Source organism: Lissotriton vulgaris, chromosome 11 (assembly GCF_964263255.1).
Source record: "Lissotriton vulgaris chromosome 11, aLisVul1.2, whole genome shotgun sequence".
Taxonomy (NCBI): Eukaryota; Metazoa; Chordata; class Amphibia; order Caudata; family Salamandridae; genus Lissotriton; species Lissotriton vulgaris.
Window position 1 is genome coordinate 172,104,052 of NC_141699.1, and position 21,561 is coordinate 172,125,612.

General features: G+C 56.7%; 1 protein-coding gene across 7 annotated transcripts in view; it reads left to right on the forward strand.

Annotated features, from left to right (window-relative positions):
* Nucleotides 1-21,561, forward strand: part of MAPKAPK5 (MAPK activated protein kinase 5) — a 429,232-nt gene that overhangs the window by 265,299 nt on the left and 142,372 nt on the right. For all 7 annotated transcript variants that reach the window (XM_086943071.1, XM_086943068.1, XM_086943069.1 and 4 more), the window contains 2 exons: nucleotides 18,658-18,747; nucleotides 19,284-19,379. In XM_086943071.1, the coding sequence (XP_086799197.1) occupies nucleotides 18,658-18,747; nucleotides 19,284-19,379 (186 nt within the window). The remainder of the gene's footprint in view (nucleotides 1-18,657; nucleotides 18,748-19,283; nucleotides 19,380-21,561) is intronic.

Genomic DNA, 21,561 nt, shown 5'->3' on the forward strand with positions numbered 1-21,561 from the left:
GTGCTGCTGCTTTCCCACCCACCCACCCTCTGTGCTGCTGCTTTCCCTCCCACCCACCCACCCTCTGTGCTGCTGCTTTCCCTCCCACCCACCCTCTGTGCTGCTGCTTTCCCTCCCACCCACCCTCTGTGCTGCTGCTTTCCCTCCCTCCCACCCACCCACCCTCTGTGCTGCTGCTTTCCCTCCCACCCACCCACCCTCTGTGCTGCTGCTTTCCCTCCCACCCACCCACCCTCTGTGCTGCTGCTTTCCCTCCCACCCACCCACCCTCTGTGCTGCTGCTTTCCGTACCACCCACCCTCTGTGCTGCTGCTTTCCCTCCCACCCACCCTCTGTGCTGCTGCTTTCCCTCCCACCCACCCTCTGTGCTGCTGCTTTCCCTCATCTGTGCTGCTGCTTTCCCTCCCATCCTCTCTGCTGCTGCTCTCCCGCCCACCCTCTGTGCTGCTGCTTTCCCTCCCACCCTCTGTGCTGCTGCTTTCCCTCCCACCCACCCTCCCTCTGTGCTGCTGCTTTCCCTCCCACCCACCCTCCCTCTGTGCTGCTGCTTTCCCTCCCACCCACCCTCCCTCTGTGCTGCTGCTTTCCCTCCCACCCACCCTCCCTCTGTGCTGCTGCTTTCCCTCCCACCCACCCTCCCTCTGTGCTGCTGCTTTCCCTCCCACCCTCCCTCTGTGCTGCTGCTTTCCCTCCCACCCTCCCTCTGTGCTGCTGCTTTCCCTCCCACCCTCCCTCTGTGCTGCTGCTTTCCCTCCCTCCCACCCACCCTCTGTGCTGCTGCTTTCCCTCCCTCCCACCCACCCTCTGTGCTGCTGCTTTCCCTCCCTCCCACCCACCCTCTGTGCTGCTGCTTTCCCTCCCACCCACCCTCTGTGCTGCTGCTTTCCCTCCCACCCACCCTCTGTGCTGCTGCTTTCCCTCCCACCCACCCTCTGTGCTGCTGCTTTGTCTCCCACCCACCCACCCTCTGTGCTGCTGCTTTGTCTCCCACCCACCCACACTCTGTGCTGCTGCTTTGTCTCCCACCCACCCACACTCTGTGCTGCTGCTTTGTCTCCCACCCACCCACCCACACTCTGTGCTGCTGCTTTGTCTCCCACCCACCCACCCACACTCTGTGCTGCTGCTTTCCCTCCCACCCACCACCCTCTGTGCTGCTGCTTTCCCTCCCACCCACCTTGCTGCTGCTTTCCCTCCCACCCACCCTCTGTGCTGCTTTCCCTCCCACCCACCCTCTGTGCTGCTTTCCCTCCCTCCCACCCACCCTCTGTGCTGCTGCTTTCCCTCCCTCCCACCCACCCACCCTCTGTGCTGCTGCTTTTCCTCCCTCCCACCCACCCACCCTCTGTGCTGCTGCTTTTCCTCCCACCCACCCACCCACCCTCTGTGCTGCTGCTTTCCCTCCCATCTGTGCTGCTGCTTACCCTACCAACTGTGCTGCTGCTTTCCCTCCCACCCACCCACCCTCTGTGCTGCTGCTTTCCCTCCCACCCACCCACCCTCTGTGCTGCTGCTTTCCCTCCCACCCACCCACCCTCTGTGCTGCTGCTTTCCCTCCCACCCACCCACCCTCTGTGCTGCTGCTTTCCCTCCCACCCACCCACCCTCTGTGCTGCTGCTTTCCCACCCACCCTCTGTGCTGCTGCTTTCCCACCCACCAACCCACCCACCCTCTGTGCTGCTGCTTTCCCTCCCACCCACCCACCCTCTGTGCTGCTGCTTTCCCTCCCACCCACCCACCCTCTGTGCTGCTGCTTTCCCTCCGACCCACCCACCCTCTGTGCTGCTGCTTTCCCTCCCACCCACCCACCCACCCACCCTCTGTGCTGCTGCTTTCCCTCCCACCCACCCTCTGTGCTGCTGCTTTCCCTCCCACCCACCCTCTGTGCTGCTGCTTTCCCTCATCTGTGCTGCTGCTTTCCCTCCCATCCTCTCTGCTGCTGCTTTCCCGCCCACCCTCTGTGCTGCTGCTTTCCCTCCCACCCTCTGTGCTGCTGCTTTCCCTCCCACCCACCCACCCTCTGTGCTGCTGCTTTCCCTCCCACCCACCCACCCTCTGTGCTGCTGCTTTCCCTCCCACCCACCCTTCCTCTGTGCTGCTGCTTTCCCTACCACCCACCCACCCTCTGTGCTGCTGCTTTCCCAACCACCCACCCACCCTCTGTGCTGCTGCTTTCCCTCCCACCCACCCTCCCTCTGTGCTGCTGCTTTCCCTCCCACCCACCCTCCCTCTGTGCTGCTGCTTTCCCTCCCACCCACCCTCCCTCTGTGCTGCTGCTTTCCCTCCCACCCACCCTCCCTCTGTGCTGCTGCTTTCCCTCCCACCTACCCACCCTCTATGCTGCTGCTTGTCTCCCACCCACCCACCCTCTGTGCTGCTGCTTTGTCTCCCACCCACCCACCCTCTGTGCTGCTGCTTTGTCTCCCACCCACCCACCCTCTGTGCTGCTGCTTTGTCTCCCACCCACCCACCCTCTGTGCTGCTGCTTTGTCTCCCACCCACCCACCCTCTGTGCTGCTGCTTTGTCTCCCACCCACCCACCCTCTGTGCTGCTGCTTTGTCTCCCACCCACCCACCCACACTCTGTGCTGCTGCTTTGTCTCCCACCCACCCACCCACACTCTGTGCTGCTGCTTTGTCTCCCACCCACCCACCCACACTCTGTGCTGCTGCTTTCCCTCCCACCCACCACCCTCTGTGCTGCTGTTTTCCCTCCCACCCACCTTGCTGCTGCTTTCCCTCCCACCCACCCTCTGTGCTGCTGCTTTCCCTCCCTCCCACCCACCCTCTGTGCTGCTGCTTTCCCTCCCTCCCACCCACCCTCTGTGCTGCTGCTTTCCCTCCCTCCCACCCACCCTCTGTGCTGCTGCTTTCCCTCCCTCCCACCCACCCTCTGTGCTGCTGCTTTCCCTCCCTCCCACTCACCCTCTGTGCTGCAGCTTTCCCTCCCTCCCACCCACCCTCTGTGCTGCTGCTTTCCCTCCCACCCACCCTCTGTGCTGCTGCTTTCCCTCCCACCCGCCCTCTGTGCTGCTGCTTTCCCTCCCACCCGCCCTCTGTGCTGCTGCTTTCCCTCCCACCCACCCTCTGTGCTGCTGCTTTCCCTCCCACCCACCCTCTGTGCTGCTGCTTTCCCTCCCTCCCATCCTCTGTGCTGCTGCTTTCCCTGCTGCTTTCCCTCATCTGTGCTGCTGCTTTCCCCCCCTATGTGCTGCTGCTTTCCCTCCCACCCACCCTCTGTGCTGCTGCTTTCCCTCCCACCCACCCTCTGTGCTGCTGCTTTCCCTCACACCCACCCTCTGTGCTGCTGCTTTCCCTCCCACCCACCCTCTGTGCTGCTGTTTTCCCTCCCACCCACCCTCTGTGCTGCTGTTTTCCCTCCCACCCACCCTCTGTGCTGCTGTTTTCCCTCCCACCCACCCTCTGTGCTGCTGCTTTCCCTCCCACCCACCCTCTGTGCTGCTGCTTTCCCTCCCACCCACCCTCTGTGCTGCTGCTTTCCCTCCCACCCACCCTCTGTGCTGCTGCTTTCCCTCATCTGTGCTGCTGCTTTCCCTCCCATCCTCTCTGCTGCTGCTTTCCCGCCCACCCTCTGTGCTGCTGCTTTCCCGCCCACCCTCTGTGCTGCTGCTTTCCCGACCACCCTCTGTGCTGCTGCTTTCCCGACCACCCTCTGTGCTGCTGCTTTCCCGACCACCCTCTGTGCTGCTGCTTTCCCGACCACCCTCTGTGCTGCTGCTTTCCCTCCCACCCGCCCACCCTCTGTGCTGCTGCTTTCCCTCCCACCCGCCCACCCTCTGTGCTGCTGCTTTCCCTCCCACCCGCCCACCCTCGGTGCTGCTGCTTTCCCTCCCACCCGCCCACCCTTTCCCTCCCACCCGCCCACCCTCTGTGCTGCTGCTTTCCCTCCCACCCGCCCACCCTCGGTGCTGCTGCTTTCCCTCCCACCCGCCCACCCTCGGTGCTGCTGCTTTCCCTCCCACCCACCCACCCTCTGTGCTGCTGCTTTGTCTCCCACCCACCCACCCACACTCTGTGCTGCTGCTTTCCCTCCCACCCACCACCCTCTGTGCTGCTGTTTTCCCTCCCACCCACCTTGCTGCTGCTTTCCCTCCCACCCACCCTCTGTGCTGCTTTCCCTCCCTCCCACCCACCCTCTGTGCTGCTTTCCCTCCCTCCCACCCACCCTCTGTGCTGCTGCTTTCCCTCCCTCCCACCCACCCTCTGTGCTGCTGCTTTCCCTCCCTCCCACTCACCCTCTGTTCTGCTGCTTTCCCTCCCTCCCACCCACCCTCTGTGCTGCAGCTTTCCCTCCCTCCCACCCACCCTCTGTGCTGCAGCTTTCCCTCCCTCCCACCCACCCTCTGTGCTGCTGCTTTCCCTCCCTCCCACCCACCCTCTGTGCTGCTGCTTTCCCTCCCACCCGCCCTCTGTGCTGCTGCTTTCCCTCCCACCCACCCTCTGTGCTGCTGCTTTCCCACCCACCCTCTGTGCTGCTGCTTTCCCTCCCACCCGCCCACCCTCTGTGCTGCTGCTTTCCCTCCCACCCGCCCACCCTCTGTGCTGCTGCTTTCCCTCCCACCCGCCCACCCTCTGTGCTGCTGCTTTCCCTCCCACCCGCCCACCCTCTGTGCTGCTGCTTTCCCTCCCACCCGCCCACCCTCTGTGCTGCTGCTTTCCCTCCCACCCACCCTCTGTGCTGCTGCTTTCCCTCCCATCTGTGCTGCTGCTTACCCTACCAACTGTGCTGCTGCTTTCCCTCCCACCCACCCACCCTCTGTGCTGCTGCTTTCCCTCCCACCCACCCACCCTCTGTGCTGCTGCTTTCCCTCCCACCCACCCTCTGTGCTGCTTTCCCTCCCTCCCACCCACCCTCTGTGCTGCTTTCCCTCCCTCCCACCCACCCTCTGTGCTGCTTTCCCTCCCTCCCACCCACCCTCTGTGCTGCTGCTTTCCCTCCCTCCCACCCACCCTCTGTGCTGCTGCTTTCCCTCCCTCCCACTCACCCTCTGTTCTGCTGCTTTCCCTCCCTCCCACCCACCCTCTGTGCTGCAGCTTTCCCTCCCTCCCACCCACCCTCTGTGCTGCAGCTTTCCCTCCCTCCCACCCACCCTCTGTGCTGCTGCTTTCCCTCCCACCCGCCCTCTGTGCTGCTGCTTTCCCTCCCACCCGCCCTCTGTGCTGCTGCTTTCCCTCCCACCCACCCACCCTCTGTGCTGCTGCTTTCCCTCCCACCCACCCACCCTCTGTGCTGCTGCTTTCCCTCCCACCCACCCACCCTCTGTGCTGCTGCTTTCCCTCCCACCCACCCACCCTCTGTGCTGCTGCTTTCCCCCCCCTATGTGCTGCTGCTTTCCCTCCCACCCACCCTCTGTGCTGCTGCTTTCCCTCCCACCCACCCTCTGTGCTGCTGCTTTCCCTCACACCCACCCTCTGTGCTGCTGCTTTCCCTCCCACCCACCCTCTGTGCTGCTGTTTTCCCTCCCACCCACCCTCTGTGCTGCTGCTTTCCCTCCCACCCACCCTCTGTGCTGCTGCTTTCCCTCCCACCCACCCTCTGTGCTGCTGCTTTCCCTCCCACCCACCCTCTGTGCTGCTGCTTTCCCTCCCACCCACCCTCTGTGCTGCTGCTTTCCCTCCCACCCACCCTCTGTGCTGCTGCTTTCCCTCATCTGTGCTGCTGCTTTCCCTCCCATCCTCTGTGCTGCTGCTTTCCCGCCCACCCTCTGTGCTGCTGCTTTCCCACCCACCCTCTGTGCTGCTGCTTTCCCTCCCGCCCTCTGTGCTGCTGCTTTCCCGCCCACCCTCTGTGCTGCTGCTTTCCCTCCCACCCGCCCTCTGTGCTGCTGCTTTCCCTCCCACCCACCCTCTGTGCTGCTGCTTTCCCTCCCACCCTCTGTGCTGCTGCTTTCCCTCCCACCCGCCCACCCTCTGTGCTGCTGCTTTCCCTCCCACCCGCCCACCCTCTGTGCTGCTGCTTTCCCTCCCACCCGCCCACCCTCGGTGCTGCTGCTTTCCCTCCCACCCGCCCACCCTCGGTGCTGCTGCTTTCCCTCCCACCCGCCCACCCTCGGTGCTGCTGCTTTCCCTCCCACCCGCCCACCCTCGGTGCTGCTGCTTTCCCTCCCACCCTCGGTGCTGCTGCTTTCCCTCCCACCCTCGGTGCTGCTGCTTTCCCTCCCACCCTCGGTGCTGCTGCTTTCCCTCCCACCCTCGGTGCTGCTGCTTTCCCTCCCACCCTCGGTGCTGCTGCTTTCCCTCCCACCCTCCGTGCTGCTGCTTTCCCTCCCACCCTCCGTGCTGCTGCTTTCCCTCCCACCCTCCGTGCTGTTGCTTTCCCTCCCACCCTCCGTGCTGTTGCTTTCCCTCCCACCCTCTGTGCTGTTGCTTTCCCTCCCACCCTCTGTGCTGTTGCTTTCCCTCCCACCCTCTGTGCTGCTGCTTTCCCTCCCACCCTCTGTGCTGCTGCTTTCCCTCCCACCCTCTGTGCTGCTGCTTTCCCTCCCACCCGCCCACCCTCTGTGCTGCTGCTTTCCCTCCCACCCGCCCACCCTCTGTGCTGCTGCTTTCCCTCCCACCCGCCCACCCTCTGTGCTGCTGCTTTCCCTCCCACCCGCCCACCCTCTGTGCTGCTGCTTTCCCTCCCACCCGCCCACCCTCTGTGCTGCTGCTTTCCCTCCCACCAGTCCACCCTCTGTGCTGCTGCTTTCCCTCCCACCCGCCCACCCTCTGTGCTGCTGCTTTCCCTCCCACCCGCCCACCCTCTGTGCTGCTGCTTTCCCTCCCACCCTCTGTGCTGCTGCTTTCCCTCCCACCCGCCCACCCTCTGTGCTGCTGCTTGCCCTCCCACCCGCCCACCCTCTGTGCTGCTGCTTGCCCTCCCACCCGCCCACCCTCTGTGCTGCTGCTTTCCCTCCCACCCGCCCACCCTCTGTGCTGCTGCTTTCCCTCCCACCCGCCCACCCTCTGTGCTGCTGCTTTCCCTCCCACCCGCCCACCCTCTGTGCTGCTGCTTTCCCTCCCACCCGCCCACCCTCTGTGCTGCTGCTTTCCCTCCCACCCACCCACCCTCTGTGCTGCTGCTTTACCTCCCACCCACCCACCCTCTGTGCTGCTGCTTTACCTCCCACCCACCCACCCTCTGTGCTGCTGCTTTACCTCCCACCCACCCTCTGTGCTGCTGCTTTACCTCCCACCCACCCACCCTCTGTGCTGCTGCTTTACCTCCCACCCACCCTCTGTGCTGCTGCTTTACCTTCCACCCACCCACCCTCTGTGCTGCTGCTTTACCTCCCACCCACCCACCCTCTGTGCTGCTGCTTTACCTCCCACCCACCCTCTGTGCTGCTGCTTTACCTCCCACCCACCACCCTCTGTGCTGCTGCTTTCCCTCCCACCCTCTGTGCTGCTGCTTTCCCTCCCACCCTCCCACCCACCCTCTGTGCTGCTGCTTTCCCTCACACCCACCCACCCACCCTCTGTGCTGCTGCTTTCCATCCCACCCACCCACCCTCTGTGCTGCTGCTTTCCATCCCACCCACCCACCCTCTGTGCTGCTGCTTTCCCTCCATCCCACCAACCCACGCTCTGTGCTGCTGCTTTCCCTCCCACCCAGCCAGCCTCTGTGCTGCTGATTTCCCTCCCTCCCTCCCACCCACCCTCTGTGCTGCTGCTTTCTCTCCCTCCCACCCACCCACCCTCTGTGCTGCTGCTTTCTCTCCCTCCCACCCACCCACCCTCTGTGCTGCTGATTTCCCTCCCTCCCACCCACCCACCCACCCACCCTCTGTGCTGCTGATTTCCCTCCCACCCACCCACCCTCTGTGCTGCTGATTTCCCTCCCACCCACCCACCCTCTGTGCTGCTGATTTCCCTCCCACCCACCCACCCTCTGTGCTGCTGATTTCCCTCCCACCCACCCACCCTCTGTGCTGCTGATTTCCCTCCCACCCACCCACCCTCTGTGCTGCTGATTTCCCTCCCACCCACCCACCCTCTGTGCTGCTGATTTCCCTCCCACCCACCCACCCTCTGTGCTGCTGATTTCCCTCCCACCCACCCACCCTCTGTGCTGCTGATTTCCCTCCCACCCACCCTCTGCTGCTGATTTTCCGCCCACCCACCCTCTGTGCTGCTGATTTCCCTCCCACCCACCCACTCTCTGTGCTGCTGATTTCCCTCCCACCCACCCACTCTCTGTGCTGCTGATTTCCCTCCCACCCACCCACCCTCTGTGCTGCTGATTTCCCTCCCACCCACCCACCCTCTGTGCTGCTGATTTCCCTCCCACCCACCCTCTGTGCTGCTGATTTCCCTCCCACCCGCCCTCTGTGCTGCTGATTTCCCTCCCACCCGCCCTCTGTGCTGCTGATTTCCCTCCCACCCGCCCTCTGTGCTGCTGATTTCCCTCCCACCCGCCCTCTGTGCTGCTGATTTCCCTCTCACCCGCCCTCTGTGCTGCTGCTTTCCCTCTCACCCGCCCTCTGTGCTGCTGCTTTCCCTCCCACCCACCCGCTGTGCTGCTGCTTTCCCTCCCACCCACCCTCTGTGCTGCTGCTTTCCCTCCCATCCACCCACCCTCTGTGCTGCTGCTTTCCCTCCCACCCTCTGTGCTGCTGCTTTCCCTCCCACCAGCCCACCCACCGTGCTGCTGCTTTCCCTCCCACCCACCCTCTGTGCTGCTGCTTTCCCTCCCACCCACCCTCTGTGCTGCTGCTTTCCCTCCCACCCACCCACCCTCTGTGCTGCTGCTTTCCCTCCCACCCACCCACCCTCTGTGCTGCTGCTTTCCCTCCCACCCACCCTCTGTGCTGCTGCTTTCCCTCCCACCCTCTGTGCTGCTGCTTTCCCTCCCACCCTCTGTGCTGCTGCTTTCCCTCCCACCCTCTGTGCTGCTGCTTTCCCTCCCACCCTCTGTGCTGCTGCTTTCCCTCCCACCTGCCCACCCTCTGTGCTGCTGCTTTCCCTCCCACCCGCCCACCCTCTGTGCTGCTGCTTTACCTCCCACCCACCCACCCTCTGTGCTGCTGCTTTACCTCCCACCCACCCACCCTCTGTGCTGCTGCTTTACCTCCCACTCACCCTCTGTGCTGCTGCTTTACCTCCCACCCACCACCCTCTGTGCTGCTGCTTTCCCTCCCACCCTCTGTGCTGCTGCTTTCCCTCCCACCCTCCCACCCACCCTCTGTGCTGCTGCTTTCCCTCACACCCACCCACCCACCCTCTGTGCTGCTGCTTTCCATCCCACCCACCCACCCTCTGTGCTGCTGCTTTCCATCCCACCCACCCACCCTCTGTGCTGCTGCTTTCCATCCCACCCACCCACCCTCTGTGCTGCTGCTTTCCATCCCACCCACCCACCCTCTGTGCTGCTGCTTTCCATCCCACCCACCCACCCTCTGTGCTGCTGCTTTCCCTCCCTCCCACCCACCCACCCTCTGTGCTGCTGCTTTCCCTCCCACCCAGCCAGCCTCTGTGCTGCTGATTTCCCTCCCTCCCTCCCACCCACCCTCTGTGCTGCTGCTTTCTCTCCCTCCCACCCACCCACCCTCTGTGCTGCTGCTTTCTCTCCCTCCCACCCACCCACCCTCTGTGCTGCTGATTTCCCTCCCACCCAACCCACCCACCCACCCTCTGTGCTGCTGATTTCCCTCCCACCCACCCACCCTCTGTGCTGCTGATTTCCCTCCCACCCACCCACCCTCTGTGCTGCTGATTTCCCTCCCACCCACCCACCCTCTGTGCTGCTGATTTCCCTCCCACCCACCCACCCTCTGTGCTGCTGATTTCCCTCCCACCCACCCACCCTCTGTGCTGCTGATTTTCCGCCCACCCACCCTCTCTCTGTGCTGCTGATTTCCCTCCCACCCACCCACTCTCTGTGCTGCTGATTTCCCTCCCACCCACCCACTCTCTGTGCTGCTCTGCTGATTTCCCTCCCACCCACCCACTCTCTGTGCTGCTGATTTCCCTCCCACCCACCCACCCTCTGTGCTGCTGATTTCCCTCCCACCCACCCACCCTCTGTGCTGCTGATTTTTCCCTCCCACCCACCCACCCTCTGTGCTGCTGATTTCCCTCCCACCCACCCACCCTCTGTGCTGCTGATTTCCCTCCCACCCACCCACCCTCTGTGCTGCTGATTTCCCTCCCACCCACCCACCCTCTGTGCTGCTGATTTCCCACCCACCCACCCTCTGTGCTGCTGATTTCCCACCCACCCGCCCTCTGTGCTGCTGATTTCCCTCCCACCCGCCCTCTGTGCTGCTGATTTCCCTCCCACCCGCCCTCTGTGCTGCTGATTTCCCTCCCACCCGCCCTCTGTGCTGCTGATTTCCCTCCAAACCGCCCTCTGTGCTGCTGATTTCCCTCCCACCCGCCCTCTGTGCTGCTGATTTCCCTCCCACCCGCCCTCTGTGCTGCTGATTTCCCTCCCACCCGCCCTCTGTGCTGCTGCTTTCCCTCTCACCCGCCCTCTGTGCTGCTGCTTTCCCTCTCACCCACCCTCTGTGCTGCTGCTTTCCCTCCCACCCACCCTCTGTGCTGCTGCTTTCCCTCCCACCCACCCACCCGCTGTGCTGCTGCTTTCCCTCCCACCCACCCTCTGTGCTGCTGCTTTCCCTCCCACCCACCCTCTGTGCTGCTGCTTTCCCTCCCATCCACCCACCCTCTGTGCTGCTGCTTTCCCTCCCACCAGCCCACCCACCGTGCTGCTGCTTTCCCTCCCACCCACCCACCCTCTGTGCTGCTGCTTTCCCTCCCACCCCTCCACCCTCTGTGCTGCTGCTTTCCCTCCCACCCTCTGTGCTGCTGCTTTCCCTCCCACCCTCTGTGCTGCTGCTTTCCCTCCCACCTGCCCACCCTCTGTGCTGCTGCTTTCCCTCCCACCCGCCCACCCTCTGTGCTGCTGCTTTCCCTCCCACCCGCCCACCCTCTGTGCTGCTGCTTAACCCTCTGTGCTGCTGCTTTCCCTCCCACCCGCCCACCCTCTGTGCTGCTGCTTTCCCTCCCACCCACCCACCCTCTGTGCTGCTGCTTTCCCTCCCACCCGCCCACCCTCTGTGCTGCTGCTTTCCCTCCCACCCGCCCACCCTCTGTGCTGCTGCTTTCCCTCCCACCCGCCCACCCTCTGTGCTGCTGCTTTCCCTCCCACCCGCCCACCCTCTGTGCTGCTGCTTTCCCTCCCACCCGCCCACCCTCTGTGCTGCTGCTTTCCCTCCCACCCGCCGTGCTGCTGCTTTCCCTCCCACCCACCCACCCTCTGTGCTGCTGCTTTCCCTCCCACCCACCCACCCACCCACCCTCTGTGCTGCTGCTTTCCCTCCCACCCACCCACCCACCCACCCTCTGTGCTGCTGCTTTCCCTCCCACCCACCCACCCTCTGTGCTGCTGCTTTCCCTCCCACCCACACTCTGTGCTGCTGCTTTACCTCCCACCCACCCACCCTCTGTGCTGCTGCTTTACCTCCCACCCACCCACCCTCTGTGCTGCTGCTTTACCTCCCACCCACCCACCCTCTGTGCTGCTGCTTTACCTCCCACCCACCCACCCTCTGTGCTGCTGCTTTACCTCCCACCAACCCTCTGTGCTGCTGCTTTACCTCCCACCCACCACCCTCTGTGCTGCTGCTTTCCCTCCCACCCTCTGTGCTGCTGCTTTCCCTCCCACCCTCTGTGCTGCTGCTTTCCCTCCCACCATCCCACCCACCCTCTGTACTGCTGCTTTCCCTCCCACCATCCCACCCACCCTCTGTGCTGCTGCTTTCCCTCACACCCACCCACCCACCCTCTGTGCTGCTGCTTTCCATCCCACCCACCCACCCTCTGTGCTGCTGCTTTCCCTCCCACCCACCCACCCTCTGTGCTGCTGCTTTCCCTCCCTTCCTCCCACCCACCCACCCTCTGTGCTGCTGCTTTCCCTCCCACCCAGCCAGCCTCTGTGCTGCTGATTTCCCTCCCTCCCTCCCACCCACCCTCTGTGCTGCTGCTTTCTCTCCCTCCCACCCACCCACCCTCTGTGCTGCTGCTTTCTCTCCCTCCCACCCACCCACCCTCTGTGCTGCTGATTTCCCTCCCACCCACCCACCCACCCACCCTCTGTGCTGCTGATTTCCCACCCACCCACCCTCTGTGCTGCTGATTTCCCTCCCACCCACCCTCTGTGCTACTGATTTCCCTCCCACCCACCCTCTGTGCTGCTGATTTCCCTCCCACCCACCCACCCTCTGTGCTGCTGATTTTCCGCCCACCCACCCTCTGTGCTGCTGATTTCCCTCCCACCCACCCACTCTCTGTGCTGCTGATTTCCCTCCCTCCCACCCACCCACCCTCTGTGCTGCTGATTTCCCTCCCACCCGCCCTCTGTGCTGCTGATTTCCCTCCCACCCGCCCTCTGTGCTGCTGATTTCCCTCCCACCCGCCCTCTGTGCTGCTGATTTCCCTCCCACCCACCCTCTGTGCTGCTGCTTTCCCTCTCACCCGCCCTCTGTGCTGCTGCTTTCCCTCCCACCCACCACCCTCTGTGCTGCTGCTTTCCCTCCCACCCTCTGTGCTGCTGCTTTCCCTCCCACCATCCCACCCACCCTCTGTGCTGCTGCTTTCCCTCACACCCACCCACCCACCCTCTGTGCTGCTGCTTTCCATCCCACCCACCCACCCTCTGTGCTGCTGCTTTCCTTCCCTTCCTCCCACCCACCCACCCTCTGTGCTGCTGCTTTCCCTCCCACCCAGCCAGCCTCTGTGCTGCTGATTTCCCTCCCTCCCTCCCACCCACCCTCTGTGCTGCTGCTTTCTCTCCCTCCCACCCACCCACCCTCTGTGCTGCTGCTTTCTCTCCCTCCCACCCACCCACCCTCTGTGCTGCTGATTTCCCTCCCACCCACCCACCCACCCACCCTCTGTGCTGCTGATTTCCCTCCCACCCACCCTCTGTGCTGCTGATTTCCCTCCCACCCACCCTCTGTGCTGCTGATTTCCCTCCCACCCACCCACCCTCTGTGCTGCTGATTTCCCTCCCACCCACCCACCCTCTGTGCTGCTGATTTTCCGCCCACCCACCCTCTGTGCTGCTGATTTCCCTCCCACCCACCCACTCTCTGTGCTGCTGATTTCCCTCCCACCCACCCACTCTCTGTGCTGCTGATTTCCCTCCCACCCACCCACTCTCTGTGCTGCTGATTTCCCTCCCTCCCACCCACCCACCCTCTGTGCTGCTGATTTCCCTCCCTCCCACCCACCCACCCTCTGTGCTGCTGATTTCCCTCCCACCCGCCCTCTGTGCTGCTGATTTCCCTCCCACCCGCCCTCTGTGCTGCTGATTTCCCTCTCACCCGCCCTCTGTGCTGCTGATTTCCCTCTCACCCGCCCTCTGTGCTGCTGCTTTCCCTCTCACCCGCCCTCTGTGCTGCTGCTTTCCCTCCCACCCACCCACCCGCTGTGTTGCTGCTTTCCCTCCCACCCACCCTCTGTGCTGCTGCTTTCCCTCCCACCCACCCTCTGTGCTGCTGCTTTCCCTCCCACCCACCCACCCTCTGTGCTGCTGCTTTCCCTCCCACCCACCCACCCTATGTGCTGCTGCTTTCCCCCCCACCCACCCTATGTGCTGCTGCTTTCCCCCTCACCCACCCACCCACCCTCTGTGCTGCTGCTTTCCCTCCCACCCACCCACCCTCTGTGCTGCTGCTTTCCCTCCCACCCACCCTCTGTGCTGCTGATTTCCCTCCCACCCACCCACCCTCTGTGCTGCTGATTTCCCTCCCACCCACCCACCCTCTGTGCTGCTGATTTCCCTCCCACCCACCCTCTGTGCTGCTGATTTCCCTCCCACCCACCCTCTGTGCTGCTGCTTGACCCCCTGCTGTCTGTTGCTGTCCTTCCTGTCTCCTCCTACCCAACCCGTGCGCGTTGTTGCCCTCCCTTATCTGCAATAAAAAGTGTTATGGCGCGGTCAACACTGGCCGCTCCATAGCCGTTTTCACCCCCCCACACCTGTATCTGTTGATCCCTGTACACCCTCCAACCGCTGCTCAATTCAACAAGCATTGGCAAAGCCTATAGGTTTTGCCCTTCGGGACCTTATAAGTGTTTAGTTACCCAGCGCAATATCCTTGGTGCAACAACATTAACTGTTGCATGCAAGGTCCCAAAGGCGAGACCCATTGGCTATGCCAATGGTTGTTAACTAAGCTTCGGATGTCTGACGATTTCACAGATGGGGAAAATTTCAGAATGTGACCGACTACACAGGTGTAAGAACAACTATGTATTGTACACCGGTAATAGCATTCTTTGGCACCTCTATTCGTACTAGGCACAACACATGAGAAACGCTAGTGGCGTTCGCTGGCGGTTTGCAGAGCCAGTTTCCACTTCCATAAAACTGAGTGCAAACCTGTGTTCTAGAGTTAGTGACTCACATAGCACCTATGGTAAAATACTGCAATTGAACACAAAACTGCTTTAGAAAGCAACGTACCAAATTGCCATTTCTTTATAATTGTATGTACTTTCTTTAGAAATAGTTGTCTAAACACTGTAAATAAATGATCATGCCGTTCTTTGTATTATGGCAGATTGTATAGTATTGTACAGTTTTGTGACTAAACATTTAACAAGACTATTTTTGTCGCACAATTCTGGCAATTATATATTTTTTTAATATAAAGAAAACACTTAAAATAAGTTCATTGAATGTTTGCAATGGAAAAGTTAGTTATTAGCAACGCTAAGCGGACACTTACAATTGTCACTGTTTGATGTAAATTGGCCCTCTTGCAAACCCTGCCAATCGCAAACAATTAATTTCCCTAGACAGGTAAGATAACTGCTGGAGAAAATTACAGACCTTCAACACTCAAAATATTTCTGTTTGCACAATTTTGTTAGGATTTTAGGAAGGGCATTTGCTGAAGCCTGTATGGAAAACAATTATCTGATGTGGAAGTGCATTTGGAAAACAGCCAGGCCCCCTTCGAAAAGCCTTCTTTCTACAATGCAATCTGCCAAGCAATGGGGGCCGCATGTTCATTTGAAGTCCGTAACAGAGCGAAATAAACAAGTGGGAGGGTTGGGGGCGGGGGTGCAGCCGATAGCACGGACTGGGGCAGGCAAATTGGGAATCCTAAAGGCGTGTCCGTGACAGGGGCGGGCGAGTGCAGCGACACGCAGCATTAAGTTTACAATTTTTTTTATATTAACAAGCTATGGGCCTCCTTTAAAAGTCTGTAAGTCTTCTTTCTACAATGCAATCTGCCGAGCAATGAGGGCTGCATGTTCATTTGAAATGTTTACAGAGACTTCTGTTTGGAGAGAAGAGGCAAACAGCTGCAATGTTTAGTAAGAGGCTCACTTCAGTAAACAAGCAATGGCAATCCAAATTAGCCAGGCGTTAATGTACTAACATACAAGCTTAATTTTGTTTTGATATTTACAAACTATGGGCCTCATTTAAAAATCTGTGACGGCACAAAATAAACAAGTGGGAGGGGTGAGGGGAGTGTGGCCGAGAGCAGGAACCGGGGCAGGCAGATTGGCAATCTGGAAGGCTTGTCCGTGATGGCGGCGGGCGAGTGTGTAGATGCTGATGGCATGTCTGGAGTTTACCTTGCGGGAGCGAGCAGCAGAAGGCGTGATAATTGGTAACAGATGGTGCCGCCACTCGCTCCTGCAAGGTAAACGCCAGACATGCACAAGGACTAATAGCAAACAGTGCAAAATATGCACAAACCCGTGTGATTGCAAAGGGTCTCCCAAAGCAGCGCTTGCGCGCTGTGTAGGCGAGACCTAACAAAGCAGCGCTTGCGTGCTGCGTAGACGAAACCTAAAAAAAATAAAGAACAGAATTGTGATACGGCTAGTGCTGCCACGTCATAGCAGCCCCCCCCCCCCCCCCCAACCCATCCTCTGGCCCCCCCCACCTACGTCCTCCCTCTTTGTTGACGCCCGCCCCGCCCAATAAAATAAAAAGGTGATATGAGGTGGATAGTACTGGCTGCGTCATGGCTCCCACACCTGAAATAAAGTTTTTTTTAAAAACTCATGTAAATACGACTCTGGAATGTCTTGTATTGCTCCCTGGAAAATTTGAATTAGTATCTTCTTCCCCTGCCAGCTATTTGCTCAGTCTTCCGTCACTGCAGCTTAAACAAAAAATGCTAACTATATCAAATTGAACTTGTGGATCAGGGATCACTCCGCCCTCATAAGGTCCATCATCTATCGATCCCTAGTAGTAGGATATGATCTCAGAGATCAATGGAGTCAAGGGGCTCCTGCCATTGAAAGATGACAAGCCACTCACCTGCTCTGATGGAATGGGTGCAGGGAATGCTTTGTTGGTTAAGGCATGTCACCCAGTTCCTCCTCACTCTTATGGTTCCTTCCGTTGGTGTCACTTGCAAGCGCTGAAGTCAGCCCTGCCTTGGTAATTGCTTTACCTGCAGCCACTGCCAGCTGCGTTACCTCATGTCTGCCCTAGTCCTCGGCTGTGGGTCAGTCACTACTTCAGACCTTCAATTGTCTAAGGCAACGGGTGCATCTTCTTCTTGTTGAAGATCCCAGAAGTAAGTGCAACTTGGTCCTATAACCAATGTGCTGCTTCACATTTAATCTTGTTAAAGCAACTGGTATGTCCTTGTAGGGTAATTGGTTGGAGCTAAAAAATAAAACAAAGTAGCATATAAAACTTACAGGCAGCCATGATATCGAAGGTACAGTATTGTAGAGGAACCTGGCACTCGTAAAACCCCGGACCAGTGTAGATGAGTGCAGTATACTGCTGGAGCAGGCTTCCAGGATATGATGCATGCCTAGAGGAGATTGCGCAGGCTTCAAGGATTTGGCACAGGCTTCTGGGAAATGGCTTGGGCGTTAAAGAAACCAGTAGTAGGTAACCAGAATGGTGAAATTCTGCACTAAAGTTCCTGAAGATGGTACGGATTGCGTGAGCTCCTTATATAGGAAGAAACAGCAGGGATGGTACAATACCATAATGAATGGTGATAATACCCCACATGACACAGATGGTAGAAGTCATGCTGGTTTGGCCAGGGCAAATATGTTTTTTCTTATTTTGGGTGAAGGAGAAACAACAGTAAGGGGGCTATCTTAGTTAAGGTATGATGACCCTTAAAAGTAACAGTGATGCCTTTATGCTGTAATGTAAGTGAACATTCCCTCTATAAAACCCTAGAGAGAAAAGGTGTTTAACTTAAGGACAGATATTACACAAGAACATTACTGCAAGGCTTGTCCCAGTCGAGCAAGCCATACAGTAAGGTAAGTTCGAGATGGTGTGGGTGAAGACTCAATGCACTATGCAACCTGCAACTCCGGAGCAATAGTAGTGCCATGGAGAGGATGCACTTGGCGATCTGGATATGTCCACAGACTCATCAATTGAATGACACAACACACACTACATCTTATGACTGGTCTGTATTGTGGAGAAACCAGTTCACCCACACAGCAGATGAGGGATTCTTCTGCAGTCAGACACCACCTCCTTTTCTATTTGCTCCCTTTGCTGCCGGCTTTAGTTGGATGGACTTTTGGGCAGTTGCCTCCTGTGCACGTCTTCTCACAGGTCCTTGGCTTTACAGGTGACAAATCGCCATAGCCACACAGTTCTTCCGCCATCTGCACTCAACCTCCAGTACCAAAGGAGTGCCACAATTACTGGCTTTGCTGAAGATCATCCTAAGTAGCAGGCTTATTATGACATTACAGGAGAGCCCTGTGAAAAGAAATCTACTCACTTGGCCATAGTGACTCTAGTCCACCCGCAACCAACTTTTAATGGTAAATGAGTGAGGATTTGCAGATATCTTGTAGAATGCGTAAGAGCAGCTTAGCCGAGGTAAGAGACTGCAGGGCAGTGACCTGCATCAGATGAAAAGTGGAAGGAACTTTGGGAATAAAACGTTGCCCAGACACAACCATGCTGGATAACACTTACCAAACCAGGCCCCTGGTTCTCCCAACCCTTCGTCCTCATAAAATGCTAAGTAGCTGAGATATTTTTACAGTGAAAAACTTAAAAGGACTATTGAGCTACAGAGAATTGTTTGAAGAGAATAAGTGAAAATCCCAGGTTGGGACAAGGGAGTGACATGGATTTTCAACACTGTTAATCAGATGTAATACCAATGATTCGATCTGAGTTCACTCAAGCTCTCCCTGAAGGCCCTGCTCTGATGTTTGAACTTCCTTCCCTTACTGTATGGACGTTGGCAGGAAAATTGCAGTTTTTCTATTCAGCATTTTCTCTTGGGTTTTTTGTATGTTATGTTATAGAAATATATTGATCAATGGTATTAGGGTGATTTTTTTTTAAGTGTATTCTTATGCTGTTGTTTACCTGGTACTTCACATTATGCTATGGATCCCCAACAAGCTGGTAATGTCTTAGAACCTACATTACAAATAAGTTACTATTTATTATGCCTTTGATTTAATTTTTTTAATAGAAAAGGAGACCACCTAAAAAAACGCTTGCAGAAATATTCTTTTTGTGGTCAATTGCCTTTAAGTTTGAGGCATAAACATTTGTTTTTGAAACATGTTACCAATACTATGAAGCATACCCATCCTCTGTGCCGCTTTGCTCTCATTAGTCTATACATTATTGTACACCAGATGACCTATGCTTTTTTTTTCAGATTGCTTCAGCTTTGAAGCACTGCCATTGTTTAAACATCGCCCACAGGGACCTGAAGCCTGAGAATCTTCTCTTTAAGGACAATTCTTTGGTAAGATTGTACCTGTCTTGCTTTTATGTATCCTTATGGTTAATTTCTGTGACTACATTTGGCCCATTGGAGGTTTGTAGCTAGCCCTTAAAAAGATCGAGGTGAATACTTCAATAATTTCTGAAATAAATTGTTTGGAGCACATGCGGAGTGTGGTAAAACCAAGCTCAAGACGACCTAGGGTTGTAACTGTTATAGAAGGCCATATAACATATGCTTGGCATTAAAATATTATGGAATTACTGGGTGCTTTCTGGACTGACGAATAGTAGAGACAGAAATGACAATATTACTTTAAATTCTTGGGCATAGTTTGCTTTGAAAAGAATGGCTTAAATGCCACTGGGAGAGACTGTGATTCTGATTAAGATTTTCTTTTTGGAAAACATCCTCAGTAAATCTGTCCGGTGGTAAAACAGCTGAAATTGTGTCCCAAAATAACACTTTACATGTTTGGGCCCTTAGAGCTGCTACTGTACATAGCAACAATAGAATCATGATTTTAAATAAATACCTTTAAACCTTTTGCTTTCCAGGAAGCTCCGGTGAAATTGTGTGATTTTGGCTTTGCCAAAATCGACCAAGGTGACCTGATGACACCACAGTTCACGCCATACTATGTAGCACCTCAGGTAATGTAGCAGCATTGTGTATAATACCTCTTGTTAATGCTTGAGCTGTAATTGTTTGATGTCTAAAAGAAAACTTGTGTTTGAGACGTGAGCTGTAGATCACATGCTTTGCATACTCCTGCCATCTATTTTTGGGTCCGGATGTTTGCAAGTTATTTTTCTTCAAATGAGTCTTTTCCAGTCACAAGGTAAGTGACTCCTCCTTTCGGTGATAGTGCGCATGGGCATCGACTCCATTGTTAGATTGTTTTTTTCCACCATCGGGTTCGGACCTGTATTGCTACACTCCGACACTGCTTCTCTGGTTCCCCTCAGTGCGCAATACACTCACTCTCAACGGTATTGTTTTCGATCGCGTAACTCCATTCTCCGCGTATCGTATTTACTGAAAAGTCCCTCTTTCGATCTGGTAGCTCGTGGAAAGCCGTTGGGCCTCCCTGCGTTGTTCCACCTCGCAGTAGATGGAACAGACTCCATTTAAATCTGCCCTCTGTGCCACGCAAAGGTTTCACGCACCTACTCACACGAAGTCTGCAACAGACACCAGGGGAGCAGAGGAAGAACAAGACCTGATCTCCATCTCGGACTACGGCTCCGAGGGGAACGAAGACATTCTGCAAGGGCAGCATACCACAAGTACAGATCCTCCCTTGCCCAAAAGTCCACCACACACCAAAAAGTGTAGTGTAGTCCCTATTTTCCCAATAGGCTCTGCACATTGGAATTACATAAACAATAGTTTAGACGTAGGACTGAGGTCGACTAGGTCTCTATTGAATATGTTAGACTTAATTAGGTTTGCCAGCTAGCTCAGAGGTCACTAGAAACTTTCTCGAATGAACAGGGAGGCGTTAACTTCCCTGATTAGACAAGAAGGGATTAGCTTCTGACAACAGCATAAACATGACAACTTTGCTCTCCAGAGTCGTGTGAAAACAATAGATAGCTATTTCACTCAGTCATTCGTGCATACTTAGTTTCACCAGAGTGCAGAGAAATAGAGAGACAGGCGTTTTCAATAAAAGGTGTAATTTATTGAGCAGTCTTCTTTCTCATGCAAGAGAAGTGAATTGCTACAATTGCAATGCTTGTCATAAAGTTAAGTGCGTACAGTAAAAGGAGTATTCTGAAATAATACTGTAAAAGCATTGATATGGTTTCTGAGCCATATGATACTTAAAATGTATAAAATATATACAATTACATACAATGATAAAAGTTGACTAAACGTACTCAACTGATGTTTCTAAATACGCCTAACCCAGTGTACCGTACCTAAGCCTAGTACGTGGGAAGGAGTAAAGGAGTTTTTAAGTTAAGTTAGTTTTGCCAAGAATCTGACTCAAGAATTCTCTTAGGATCTAATCAGCTCCGTACCTTGGTTTTAGAATGAAGGAGGTCTTGTATCTCGTTCTCAGGACTCGATCTCCCAGTAACCCACAAGGGTGACTGGAAACACTGGAGCTGGATTCTCTCGGCAGGAGAAAAGACAGCGTCTTTCTCAGTGCGTCAAATGGGAGGGACGGCTTCCTTCGGCACTCGCATCAGCTGGGCTTCAGATAAATAGACAGCCGCTCTGCTCCAAACCACTGTGTGTTGCTTAAGGCAAACGTTGGTATATTTATACCTGGAAGGTGCCGTGTTTGACGTAAGGTTGGACATAAGACGTCAATAAAAGATGTCACTAAGAACTGGCCGTTCATTCGGACTTGCAGGAGTTCTAGGACAAATCAAAACAAAAGCATGGGGAATTCCCAGGTTGCTGGAGGTTTGGTTTGTTGAAAGAACTCGTTGTACTTTCTAGGAAGCCTTGCCGTATTTGGACTGCATTGGCTATGACTAAATATGGATATGCCTTTATAAGGATATGATTTGTTATAACCACTATTTTGCACCGCCACACAAGGGTAACCCCATATCCAAGTCAGGTATTGCCAGGAGGATTGTTAAATGCATTCAAACTTGTTATGCAAAAGCAAAAAGAACTTTAACTATACCCACTAGAGTTCAATCCACTCGCAAAATAGGGGCTACTGTGGCTTTCTTAGGAAACATCCCCATATTGACATTTGTAAAGCTGCAATATGGTCTACACCGCACACATTCACCAAACTTTTTTTGTATAGATGTATTAGCGAGATAACCAGCTAATCTAGGCCACTCAGTTCTTAGAACACTGTTT